Genomic DNA, 14,316 nt, shown 5'->3' with positions numbered 1-14,316 from the left:
CCAAACGCCAAAACGACGTTTTTTTGTCGCCACAACTTTTGCGCAAAATGCAATAAGAGGCGATCAAAACGTAGCATCTGCGCAAAAATGGTACCGTTAAAAACGTCAGCTCGAGACGCAAAAAATAAGCCGTCATTGAGCCTAAGATCCCGAAAAATGAGAACGCTACGGGTCACGGAATATGGCGTAAAACGTGCGCCACTTTTTTCGGACAAACTTCCGATTTTTTTTTAACCCCTTATATAAAAGTAAACCTATACATGTTTGGTGTCTACGAACTCGCACTGACCTGAGGCATCACACCCACACATCAGTTTTACCATATAGTGAACACAGTGAATAAAATATCTCAAAAACCATAGTGCTATCGCACTTTTTTTGCAATTTTTCAGCATTTGGAATTTTTTTGCCATTTTCTAGTACACAATATGGTAAAACTGATGGTTTCATTTAAAAGTACAGCTCGTTCCGCAAAAAATGAGCCCTCACATGACCATATTGACTGAAAAATAAAAAAGTTACGTCTCTCAGAAAAAGAATGGCGAAAAAAAAAAACGGAAAGCGAAAAATCGGCCGGTCGTGAAAGGGTTAAGAGATCATTTGCTGTGTGAATGCTGTGTTGTGTTTTCTCTTCCTTCTTCCACTTTGGTTTTGCTCCTCTAGTCCATTCCTCATTACTGAGATTGCTTTGTATGATTGCTGTTTATTATACCCCTGTCTATCTAATCTACTTTTTGTCTTTAACCTAGAGCGGGACTAGCGTTCCTGCTGCCCTACGCACTATACAGTACTGAGTCCAGGGAAAGACAGGGATAGGCACGTGATTGGCGATGGGGTAAAAGAACCCGTATACGGACGTTGGGGAGGGCAGGGATCAGACTTAGGTGAGTTTAGGAGGTGAACCTGCTCCCCTTTCCCTAGTGCCAGGGCCCACCATTGTATCGTATTCCCGTTGTACTCTGAGTGTTGCAGCGCCCGCTGGGGGTTCCCATGTACATGGCGGAACCGCCGTAGTCACTGCGTGACTCCATAACAGCGATCCACTAGATTAGTATTCGATGTATCTAAGCCAAGTACCCGCTAATCAAATAAGTAACATCTAAGTACCGTCACGATCATAAACTGTCTTGTACAACAAAAATTATGTAATGCCCACTTGTCTTAATTTTATATATATATTTGGACAGCCACAGGAATCGGACTGGTTAGTAACTTTGAAGGTGCGTCAGAATTCTTCAATTGCAGTACCTGGCTGTCACTCTAGGTACAGGGAAGTACCAAGCGCATGATGAAAGAGAAGGGAAACCCTGTGTCTAGGGAAAGGGAAGATGGTGATCCCTGATCAAACTTTCTGCTGGTCCCTGGGGTCCCTCACCACCCTAGATAGGTTCTGCACCTATGCGCTGGGCAGGATACCTGACCCTAGGTATCCCTAGTGCTGGGCCCTAAATAGGGAAGGATGGGATGAACTCTTCGTCAGCCCCACTAAACAACTATAAAAGACACAAGGAGGACACTGGGGGGGGGAGGAGCATGAACTACTTATCATTAGATTACTCAGGTAGAAGTTCAGCAGTTTTTAGCAACGATACCACATAGGAGTACAAGCCACCTGCTTGCAGCCAAGGCTTGAAAAAACTGAAAAATATCACCAGCACCAGTCCAAAGAAGGAAGTGGTATTTAAACACCAAAGGAATACTGATGATCAACAGCTGGGTGAAAGGAGAGCTCCTGCTGGGTCCAAAAGGAGAGAGATGAATCCAGCAGGAAAGCTACCTATACCATTGAATACTGACAGCAGGAACAATGGAAAGTCAGGGAGCATTCTGCGCAGCCAAACGCTGTGATCTTCTATGGTCAGAAACGACACCCGTGACACTGGCATTGCAGCTTTGGCCTGATGAATTGAATGAGTTGAGCTGCCATGACAGTCACCATTACCACCTACCCCTTTGTTCTTTTTATCTGTGAGTTTCCAGAATTTAGGACCCTCACACTTATCATGTATTGTTGGCCCAGCACAAGGTTAGGTCATCAATGTAAAATCTTGGAGTACCTTTTAAAGGGAGTCTATCAGTAGAAAATGAATGACCATTCAAACCAAGCACAGGTGCTCGGCGCACCCTTGGCAGTAGACAAACAGATCAGTGCACCTTCCCACCTACTTGTTTTCCACCTTGTTTTGAATGGTTATTTTGTGCTCATAGACTCCTTTTTAAATCTAAGCCTCTAAGTGAAGTAATGAAAACATCTATATAGTAGTTTAGTTATTACTGTCCCTGGGAAAGCTGAGTGACAACCAATAAGGTCACTTACATACCATGTCTAACATATACCCATCTTATCTAGATTTCTAAGGTTCTATTCACACTGCACTTCTATTGTTAGGTTTGACTCTACAAGGCATACATCCAACATGTCCATTGAACCCCATTGAGCGAACACATGCCAAACAATTGCCCTTGTGGTAAACATCAAAGTGGGATTCATTAACAAATCAATACTATGTTATTTTCTAGAATCAGAGTCAATGAGTAATGTACAGTATGTATTTATCCAAGTATACACCTGGAGTATTTGTCAACATATACCTCTGATGTATGAAAACAGCTTTAAAGGGGTTTCCTGGGACAAACATATTGATAGCCTGTCTGTAGATCAGTGGGATTTGAATCTTGCATCCCCACTGACCAGCTGTTATCTGCTCTGCAAAAAATAAACACTGCATATTCTGTAAATTGTTTACATCCGCCTGCCACCGAAGCAGATAACAGTTGATAAGTTGGGTGTAGGAATATGGACTTACCTCGATCTGATATTGATGACCTATCTGGACGCTGTTAAGAGAAGATAACAGCTGATCAGTTTCGAGGGGGCCGAATACTTTCGCAAGGCACTGTAGATCTTATCCAGGTCTTTCAAGTTTCGGGGCTGTCACTGGGTTGAGGTCTGGAGACTGGCTAGGCTACTGCAAGACCCTGAAATGCTTCTGTGGTGCCCTGGACTAGCCAGGGGCCACAGGTAACAACACACACACACCCCCACCCCCAGCAGTTCACAGCAGTCATCCCCAGTGAGACCTGATTTCTTCCCTCAGGTTCAGACAGACACACCAGGTGGGCGGAGTTAAGCAGATAGGCACGCCCACTGAGGAGTCTAGCTGGTCTGAGGCAGGAAACAAGGCAGTAGTGATGGGAAATCTAGTTCATTTTGGTGATTAGTTCACCATGAACTAGTTCACTGAAAAGATTAGTTCAAAAGATTAGCTCATTTAGTTCATTTAGTTCAGTATTTCTCTCCACCCTATCCTGAGGAGCTGATAGGAAATGCATCATGTGACCTGTGAACTAAATGAACTATATGAGCTGCTGAACTGAATGTTCTACTGAGAATGAATCAGGAGAGCCTAGTTCAGTCTGATGCATCTCACTGAGCCCAGCAGCGCCCCCTGTGGTAGTGTAGAGTACTGACCCATAATGAATGTGGATGAGGGAGCTGAGGAGCAGTTCAGCAGCCACCATTTTCAGAACACAACATGAGCCAGTGGTAAAGATTTTAGCAAGACTGATCTAGGCTACAGGAGGGTGATCCTCTACAGGAGGGTGATCCTCTACAGGAGGGTGATCCTATCACACAGACGGGTGAGGGGCATGAACCACACACACAAACTTTCTCTCTATGTACAAGAATATAACTACTATAATACTGCTCCCTATGTACAAGAATATAACTACTATAATACTGCCCCCTATGTACAAGAATATAACTACTATAATACTGCTCCCTATGTACAAGAATATAACTACTATAATACTGCTCCCTATGAGCTGTGTCTACTGTGCAATTTCAGTTTTTATTAATATTATTATTACTATTATATTTGTATGTGATGTGTGGTCTAGTGTTACTACCTTCTTTTCCAGTATCAGGGGCTATAAAGAGCCAGTGTGAGAGCAGGAGCCTCCTGGAGCTGTAGAGAATCACTCTCTGTCTCCTCACACTGCTGTTTAGTTCAGTATTTCTCTCCACCCTGTCCTATGAGCTGACAGGAAATGCATCATGTGACCTGTGAACTAAATGAACTATATGAGCTGCTGAACTTGAGAATGACTCAGGACAGTCTAGTTCAATCTGATGCATCTCACTGAGCCCAGCAGCGCCCCATGTGGTAGTGTAGAGTACTGACTCATAATGAATGTGTATGAGGGAGCTGAGGAGCAGTTCAGCATTCACCATTTTGAGAACAGAACAGGAGCCAATGGTAAAGTTTTTAGCTAGACTGATCTTCTAGACTACAGGAGGCTGCTCCTCTACAGGAGGCTGATCCTCTACAGGAGGCTGATCCTATCACACAGACAGGTGAGGGGCATAAACCACACACAGAAAAACTCTCTCATACACACATATGAGCTGTGTCTGTCTACTGTGCAATTTCAGTTTTTATTATTATTATTATTACTATTATATTTGTATTTGATGTGTGCTAGTGTTTTACTACCTTCAAGTGTGAGAGCAGGAGCCTCCTGGAGCTGTATGAGGATCACTCTGTCTCCTCCCACTCTAGTTCATAATGAACTAATCTCTGTCAGGATGGTGAACTAGATGAACTAGTTCACTCTGAAGATTAGTTCATTTTGAACTACTCACTCACGAACTACCCATCACTACAAGGCAGTGAAGTCCAGACAGAGGAAGAGAGAGGAGGTCTGCAGAGAGGCAGACGCAGACTGGGGCCTAGGTTGGAGCCTAGGGCCCTCGTGTAGCAGTCAGGCAGACGGTAGTGGCCGTCTGCGGGAACCGGGAAGACAGTCTTGGTGGAACCGTAGGTAGCCGCGGTTGGGCGGTGGCCCACCGGTACCAAACCGGGGAGCCAGCTGGAAACCGGAGCGCAGGAAGAGCGTACACGAAAAGTGCAGGAAAGGACTTACACTATCAACCTGGGGTCAGGGGAAAAACACCGCAGCCGTCTGTGGGACTCGTCCATCCAGCCGTTTGTTTGACCAGAGACTCCGTGTACGTTACTGGCTGAGTAAGTACCACCGTGCCGTCTGGCACTGCGCTGCCCCGCGACCCTGCACCGGGCCAGGCCCCGCAACCAACCCACCTTCCGACCTCCACCGACCTCCACCACCGGGCCCCGGGACCACCAAACCCCCCCTACCCACGGAGGGGAGAAAACATCTCAGCTGCTCCCTGTCAACGCTCCCGGGATCCCCGTACAGAGCAGCAGTGGTGTCCCAACCTCACCACAAACCGTGGGTGGCGTCACGGACAATATGCCTATACCCAAACCACCCCTTTCACTCACGGGCGAGGAGCGCCGCTCGAGTCCCCGGGATCCGGCCCACCGCTCGAGCCAGCGACCGAGCGAGCAGCAGCAGCAGCCGGGCCCGAGCAGTGGGTGAGCGCAGCGTCCCCTCCCCGCCCGCGACACTCCTTATGGAGCCGCTCCTTGTCCTAGCTGTTTTATTTGGGTCATTGTCATGCGGGAAGACCCAGCCACGAACCATCTTCAATGCTCCACACAAGCGCCACACAATCAGCTCTACCCTAACCTACTGTATCCTCACCTATCCCTTGTAGACTGTGAGTCCTCGCGGGCAGGATCCTCTCTCCTCCTGTACCAGTCTATGCCTTATATTGTTTATGATTATTGTACTTGTCCCTATTATGTCTACCCCTTTCACATGAAAGTGCCATGGAATTGATGGCGCTATAATAATAATAATAATAATAATAATCAGTTGGGTGCAGGATTATGGACCCCCATCGATCTGATATTGATGATTGATGATTGATATTGATGATCTATCTGAACATTGTTAGAGCAGATAATAGCTGATCAGTGGGGAGCAGAGTGTTGGACCTCCATCAATCTGGATAGGTCATCAATATGTTACTCATGGACACCTTTTGTAATCAGTCTTGTGCTTGAAAATCATTTTTGACTTGTATAGATGATAAATGTGTAAAGGGGGTCACCTCTAATCACAAGTCTGGGGGTCCCGAACCCCAGCTCCGGAGGAGGTTGAGTTTAGTGGTGATCACACATGCGCTCTCGGGCTATCACCAGTCCCATACAGATTCAGTCTTGCTGTAGTGTACCTTACGTGACCACTGCTCCATTCAATGTTTCCAAAAGGGAAATGAAGACCCGAATTGTAGCGGATGGTGGGGGTCCCAACATATTACAAATCATTAGTGGAAATCCTGTTCAAAAGCTGGATTCATTATATGAGCTATTGATAAGCAAAATAATTAATCACTCTTTGTATTTCTTCTCCCTTTATATGCATTTTTATTGTTTTTTGGGTGATTAATGATATCTTTTGTATAAGTATCTGGCACGTTGTATCTGGATGATTGATGTGCATCCGGTGAGTTGTTGCTAATCTGATGACTTAGATGCAGAATAGCGGTATTTTTAGCACAGAATTTAATAGGTGACGTTTCTTTATTTTCGGCACAGTCCCCCCCCTCCATTGTGCTGCACTCGAATGCTGTAGATATAAATGGGATTTGTGTTGATATTCAGAAACATTTCTGATTGTGTCCTCGTTAACATTTCTACACAGGGAAAGGAAGGGGCATTCATGGTCCGGGATTCAAGACAGCCAGGGATGTACACGGTATCCATCTTCACCAAATCATTAGGGTAATTGCTACGCTGTCCATCCTTTATTTCTCTATTTATAGCTTGTATCTATATCAGTCCAGGCACCCCATAGCAAAGGTCCATATTGGCATCCCCCATCCATGGGCCCACAGCTGCCAATAAACAATCAGGTACCAGCGATCGCATTGCGTGGCTCAATGAGGGCAAAGGAAGACAACACCATCGAACCGCTTAGATGCCATGGTCACTGATTACCACAGCACTTAAGGGGTTGACCTGTAGCAGTTTTTGGTAGGTGTCTGCTGTACAAAACAGCCAACACCTGCCATTTTTAGAGAGAGCTCAGTACATGACCCAGCTTCATACAAATCCTGGACCACTGGTTAGATAACCCCAAAGCTTCAGATATGGATAGATTATTAAATTCCATCACTTCAGCTGCATTCTGAAAAATAAACAAGAAAATTGGCTGCAAAAAAAATCTGTATCCAGTGCCACCATAGGCACACAGAGAAAAGTAGGTGATTCCCACTCAAAAACAGTATGTTTAACCCAAATTTATTGGCAAAGAGACACCCTCTAAGTTCACCCTTGTAATCTTAGCTGGAGAGAAGTCTACAGTAATGGGTCCTTTCCACTTTCTCATGGATCCCACAACTCAATGATGTACATTGCCAGATAGGCAGTAACATGAGGATGGTGATGAGTCCTTTGCATTAAAAGTGTTTTTGGAGATTTGACCCCCCCAAAAATATTCTCCAGCAAAAAGCACCTCTCTTGTATGTACATATTTTGGTAGAATACAATCCGTTTTGTTGTTATAGAGACCATCTTGTCTTATAACTGAATTATATCTTAGGGCTCGGCGAACACTGATGGGTGGGGAAGTTTCACATTTCTATACACAACCCTGGGGCTCTTATTGGTGCATAGTTCTGAGGAGTCATTTCTTTGTTTGGGGTACTATATAAATTGGTCACATAATGTAATAAAGCAGAAACTTTCAGTACATCACCAAGCGTGTGTGCTGCATTGATTTCCCAAGCATTCGTAAAGCAAATCTTACTAATTTGGAGTTCCAATGGCATAGAAGGAGTGTATTTCGCTCACAACATCAAGCGAGTTTGATTTTTTTTCCCAAAGGGACGGCAATCACACAGTGAAACATTATCACATTCGGCAAACAAGTGATTCTCCTCCACGCTTCTATTTGGCTGAGAAGATTGTGTTCTCCAACATCCCCCAGCTCATTAATTACCACCAACACAATGGCGCTGGTAAGTATTATACGGGATGGGCTCCTTTTAGTTGTGGCTGTAAAAAGGTTGGAAACCATCGGCTCATAATGGATCATCCTAAATATTCAGATGTCATTCTTACAGGTCTGGTGACAAGGTTGCGTCACCCGGTGTGCTGCTGGAAGGAGACTACTCCCATAACGGCAGGACTGAGCTACGGTGAGGCCGATTACGGAAAGTCTGCTTTGGGTGGGATCACGTTTCTTAGAAAAAGTCACCCCAAAAAATGTTTTTGACAGTTTTGATAATTTTGCTTAGAGAGTTATTCCAGGACGCCATATTTACTGATTACTCCAACCAATTTATATGGTGGCAACTAATATAGATTCTGTTATGGTGGCCATCCAGTATCTTGTGTGTGGGGTCTATTGTACCTAGAATGGTGACTTTTTTTTATTTAATGGAAGAAGAAATCTAATTATGACCTCCATGGACTTAGTCAACACATCAGGGTACGTGACTGGCACAACAATATATAATAGGGTAGGCATGTAATAGCAGCTATTGCAAGAGGAATGTACAGTGGAAGAACTTTGCTGTAGTATCAGCTGTTCACCAGTGAGTTCAGAAGTGAAGCCTGTGTCAGTAGGCCGATCAACGGATCAACAAGAATTAATAAAGGAGTTGCATAAATTTGACCCTTTGGGAAAATGATTTCCAAAATCTAACATGCCATCACTTAATGATTGGTCCTCCACCGATCCTAAAGTTTTGTACACATACACTCTCCGAAATAGGGCTACGATGCACAGGGAAAAAAACAGTACAGAGGATCTTGGGGGGGGGGTCCTAAAGATGAGGTCATTAACTACTTTTAAGGGTTATCTTGTTTCTTGAAATACTGTAACCTTAAAATCATCCCTTTTGATCCCTTCTTAGGAAAATGGGAAATTGACCCTACACACTTGACTTTTGTTCAAGAGATTGGCAGTGGTCAGTTTGGTCTGGTCAAACTAGCATCTTGGCAAGGCACAAGAAAAGTGGCGGTAAAGATGATCCGGGAAGGAATGATGTCGGAGGAAGACTTTGTGGAGGAAGCACAGGTGTTAATGTAAGGACCGTGTGTGGCGGGGGTAGAAGCTACATACATGTGCTGCGTTACTATAGAGCTGTTGATAACCATAGGCAGAACTGCAGTTTAAAGCATGGAGAAGATACAGAGCAGCAACCACAGCATTGTCATGCGGTGTTCAGGACCAGACTCATTAGGTGTCACAATGGCTTCAGGCTCTGTTTACACTGCAGAGCATGACAGGCAACCTGATGTCTCCTAGTTGTTCAGCCAGAGCTGGGTGTTGGCTGTTTTATGTGCTCTGTTCTTCAGTCCTGCAGGGGTTAATTCCTTCTGACCTGGGGAACTCTGCTAGGAGCTCAGGTTGCTAATTACCAATCACATCTGTCTACTCCCTATATAAGATCCTGGACTTTGCTACACAGCACCGATTATAGCTTCAGCATAGCTCCAGCCACTCCGGTCTTTGTGGTGATCCAGTACATGGTGATCTGTAGTTGCGATTTTGAGTGGTGTGGAAATTCCCTTGTTGTGTATTTACTTCCATCCTTTTTCTTTATTCCCCTGTACACGTATGGGTTCTCCTTTGTGTTTGAGTGCAGTGTGTCCGAGTTTATGTTCTCTTTTGTGCATGTAGTTTCTGTGGGGTTTTGATACTGTTTACGGCTCGCCCCAAGGGTGGAGGAGAGGGGGAGTAAGATCGATCAGGGCTCAGACAGGAGTGAGGGTCACACTGGGGCCTCAGACCTGGCTACCATCAAGCCTATCTCTGACATAAGGGATAGTGCAGGGTCTCAAGTCTGATGGCAAGCCTAGGAGTCCCTGTTTTGTCATGTCACACCCCGTGACAAGCATCTAATGAAGCGAGAATGGCCTTTTGTCCCATATCATTGCAGACACACTCTAAATATGTTATTTTATTGTCTCATTTTTTTTCTATAGGAAGATTTCTCATCCTAAACTAGTGCAGCTACTGGGAGTCTCTACCCAACAAGTTCCCATCTTCCTTGTATTTGAGTTTATGGAACATGGCAGCCTGAATGACTTCCTGCGCAGGAATCGTGGCACTCTGACACGGAGCACGGCACTGGGCATGTGCCAGGATGTCTGTGAAGGGATGGAGTATCTGGAGGCCTCTAACTTCATACACAGAGACTTGGTATGTACCATATATCAGCTGCCTTAGTAACACTCAATGTGCAGTAGAGATGGTGCCAATGACCTTGTCTATCGGCCACCGCCTCCTACCTGATGGCATCCATGAGTCTCTCAGTTTCATTAACTGCCTTGGCACAAAATCACATGTGCGCAAGCCATAATGATGAAGTTGTGCGAGGCCTTCAAAGCAAAAGAAGAATCGTGGACATCAGACGATAAGAGGTGGTTCTCACAGCTCCCATCCATCAGCTAGAGATTACTGATGTGGTCAATGGACACTGTCCTGCGAATGAATTTGCACCAACTCTAATGTGTAAATATCAACAATGCCCATGAAAGAAGCATCCTGGAATAAGTCAGTATATACACTACTCACAAAAACTTAGGGATATTTGTCTTTCGGGTGAAATTTATGTAGATCGTAAAAAGTTCACTCTACAGTGATATTTTATCATTAAAGCAGGGCATTTAAGTAGAAGCAGCAATGGTGATTTCCTCATCTCAATTTATTTAAGCAAAAGCCAAAACCAGTGGTGGGTATAGCCTGACAAAAATTGTCAATGTCTAAATAACTTGTCACGTGGGCTTGACCATCAATTACAGCTGATAATGACGCCTCCTGCTGGTCACAAGTGGAGTTATTGTCTGCTGAGGCATGGCATTCCACTCTTCTTGAAGGGCAGCCTTCAGGTCATTGAGGATCTGGTGAACAGAGGTACGAGCCTCTACACGGCGACTCAGCTGATCCCATAGGTTTCTATAGGATTTAGCTCTGGAGAAAGTGCAGCCGCTCCATCTGAGGTACCCCAGTCTCCGGCAGCTGTTCCCTAATGTGACCTCGATGAGCTGGAGCATTGTCGTCCATGACGATGAAATTAGACCGGTGTTGTTCATGCAGAGGCACAATAACTGGATTAATGATGTTATTACAGTAGTAGTGGCTGTCAATGTACCATACTGTCAGGACCGGGAGGACTGGTAAGCCCAGGAGGTGGATCCTCTGGACCAAGTACCCCACTGGGGGGAAGGGTACACGGCAGCCGGAGCACTGGCGTGGCCGGGACGGGTGTAACCAGGGTCACGGAGTTCTTTAGGATAATACTGGAAACAGGCACAGGTACCCGGTAGCAAAAGACAAAACAGTAACAGGGCACAGCACAAGGGGACCTGAGCACCTAGCTCAGAAGACAAGCTTCAGGACACGTTGATCAGGCCCCGCCCACATGGAAAGGCAAGTCTTATATACCCAGCACAGCCCTATGTCATTTCCTGCTTCAGGTGTGCTGGGCCTATAAGACCAGGAGAGTGGGCGCGGCCTGGTCCTATACAGAACCATGAGGCCAATACTCAGAGTCAGACTCCTGAGACCAGGAGCAGGACTCAGGGGAGCAGGAGCGGGAGCGGCAGCCATGACTGGTGGACACATGGAGTGGATCAGTGGGTAAGGAGTGGTGCTGGGACACGGGGAGCGTGACAGTACCCCCCCCTCTAAGCCCCCCCCTCCGAGCACAGAACCCCAGGGGCACCCCGGATCGAGACACCGGACCGGGACCCAACGCAAAGGCGGGGAAGGACCGCTGACCCCGTACCACCTTCTTAGCCGCACGGCGCTTAGCCGATCTACCGGCAGTGGCGACGGGGGCAACGGGAAGAGGAGGACCGACAGAAACAGGACTGGCATCGTGAAGGACCGGCCCGGGCGTCTCGGACCGGGCACAGGACAGTGACTCATCCCCGGTAGCCGGTGGCATCAGAGTCTCAATCATCAGGGACGGTGGAACGACGCTGGAGTGCGTCATCACTTCTGGTTCTGGTGGCACCACAGGCACAAGTGCCAGGATCTGTGGTACAACGCTGGACTGCGTCATTTTCTCCTCTTCTTGTGACATAATAGGGTCAGGTGCCAGGGGCTGAGGAACGGACTGTAGACAGGTATCATGGCACGAGGGACTCCAGCGAGTGATTGCACCAGAGCGCCAACTGATGTCAGGGTCATGTAGTTGTAGCCAGGGCAGACCCAGCAGGAGCGCAGGAGTCATTCTCGGGATGACGTATAACGCAATAGTCTCAGTGTGCAGGGAACCAATACAAAGTCTCACGGATTCGGTGGTGTACCGGACAGGTTCGTATAGTGGTTTTCCGTCCACGGAGGCGAACCAGAGGGGTTTTGCAAGCGGGATGACCGGTATCCGATAACGGTCCACGGTAGCTTGTAGGATGAAATTACCCGCTGCTCCCGAATCAATGTGAGCCTCTGCCGTGAACTGGGTTTTCTCGGTCGTGACCTGGACAGTCTGTGTAACCGGGACTGAAGGGATTCCGGTACCAAGGGTGGCGGTTCCCACCATCCCTTGGACTTGGGGTCTACCTGGTCTCTCCGGGCAAGAACGAAGCAGATGTGTACCGCTTCCACAATAGAAACACAGGCCCCGGGCAAGTCGCTCTGCACGGCGTTGTTCAGCTTGGCTCAGTCGGTCGATTTGCATTGGTTCAGGAGTAGAATCGCAGAACGGCAGTGGCGGGGGAACGGTAGACCTCTGCGGAACGGAGATGTGACGGATTGGTCGCTTCTCCCGGGATACTTCCTTGGTTCGCTCTTGGAAACGGAGGTCAATCCGGGTGGCTAGGGATACCAAAGCATCCAAGGTACGGGGAACGTCACGACCGGCTAATTCATCCTTGATGCGACCGGAGAGCCCCTCCCAGAAGGCTGCCGTCAATGCCTCGTTGTTCCAGCCTAGCTCGGAGGCAAGCGTGCGAAACTGGATGGCGTACTGGCCCACCGTCAGGGTTCCTTGGCGTAGCCGGAGGAGCGAGGAGGTAACCGCGGTACTGCGTCCCGGTTCATCAAAGGTACTTCGAAAAGCCTGAAGGAATTCCCGGATGTCGGTCGTCACCGGATCCTCGTTCTCCCACAACGGATTTATCCAGGACAACGCCTCGCCTTCCAGGTGGGACATCACAAAGGCTATCTTGGCTTGATCGGAAGCGAAGAGGTGCGGGAGTAATTTGAAGTGCAGCGAGCACTGGTTCAAAAACCCCCGGCAGTTCTTGGGGTCCCCAGCATAGCGAGGCGGTGCCGCGAGGCGGAGTTGCGAGGCTGCAGAGACAACGGGTTCGGACGTAGAGACTGGTTGCTGCGTGGACTCAGACGAGGCGGCGGTCTGCAGCGTATATAACCGGTGGTCCACGGACGCCAGGAATTTCAGCATCCGGGTCAGGGTTTCACGCTGTTGTGCCAGCTCCTGGCGCAGCTCAGCCAGCTCGGATGTTTGCGCTCCAGCGGGATCCATGGCCTGATCAATCTGTCAGGACCGGGAGGACTGGTAAGCCCAGGAGGTGGATCCTCTGGACCAAGTACCCCACTGGGGGGAAGGGTACACGGCAGCCGGAGCACTGGCGTGGCCGGGACGGGTGTAACCAGGGTCACGGAGTTCTTTAGGATAATACTGGAAACAGGCACAGGTACCCGGTAGCAAAAGACAAAACAGTAACAGGGCACAGCACAAGGGGACCTGAGCACCTAGCTCAGAAGACAAGCTTCAGGACACGTTGATCAGGCCCCGCCCACATGGAAAGGCAAGTCTTATATACCCAGCACAGCCCTATGTCATTTCCTGCTTCAGGTGTGCTGGGCCTATAAGACCAGGAGAGTGGGCGCGGCCTGGTCCTATACAGAACCATGAGGCCAATACTCAGAGTCAGACTCCTGAGACCAGGAGCAGGACTCAGGGGAGCAGGAGCGGGAGCGGCAGCCATGACTGGTGGACACATGGAGTGGATCAGTGGGTAAGGAGTGGTGCTGGGACACGGGGAGCGTGACACATACACACAGTGTAGGTCAGTCCTGTATTGACTAGACCCTCCGGCCCCACTGTAACACCACCACCACCAAAGGCTCATCTGAGGACAACAGTGGCTATTATTATTATTATTATTTATTATTATAGCGCCATTTATTCCATGGCGCTTTACAAGTGAAAGAGGGTATACGTACAACAATCGTACAACAGTGGCTGATGGATAGCGCTCTACTTGATGGCTCCAACATTGTTAGCATGCATAATTTCTGCTCATTGTGAATCGACTTTCATCAGTGAATAGCACTGAGGCACATTCTGGTCCCTCATCCAACGTAGATGACGCCTGTGCCTGTTGGTGTGATCAGGTACCTTTGCAGAGGGTCTAGCACGCAGACCACGCTGATGTAAATGGTTTTGAATGGTCTTAC

At 47.7% G+C, this 14,316-nt stretch overlaps 1 protein-coding gene across 1 annotated transcript in view; it reads left to right on the top strand.

Moving 5' to 3' along the window:
* ITK (IL2 inducible T cell kinase) overlaps positions 1 to 14,316 on the top strand; it is a 106,638-nt gene that overhangs the window by 75,278 nt on the left and 17,044 nt on the right. The window contains exons 9-13 of the mRNA XM_075342217.1: positions 6,577 to 6,656; positions 7,761 to 7,894; positions 8,000 to 8,074; positions 8,795 to 8,966; positions 9,870 to 10,086. Of these exons, the coding sequence (XP_075198332.1) occupies positions 6,577 to 6,656; positions 7,761 to 7,894; positions 8,000 to 8,074; positions 8,795 to 8,966; positions 9,870 to 10,086 (678 nt within the window). The remainder of the gene's footprint in view (positions 1 to 6,576; positions 6,657 to 7,760; positions 7,895 to 7,999; positions 8,075 to 8,794; positions 8,967 to 9,869; positions 10,087 to 14,316) is intronic.

The sequence above is a fragment of the Anomaloglossus baeobatrachus genome, chromosome 4 (genome assembly GCF_048569485.1).
Source record: "Anomaloglossus baeobatrachus isolate aAnoBae1 chromosome 4, aAnoBae1.hap1, whole genome shotgun sequence".
Classification (NCBI taxonomy): domain Eukaryota; kingdom Metazoa; phylum Chordata; class Amphibia; order Anura; family Aromobatidae; genus Anomaloglossus; species Anomaloglossus baeobatrachus.
Note: the sequence above shows the minus strand (reverse complement) of the source record. Positions and strands in the feature narration are given on the sequence as shown.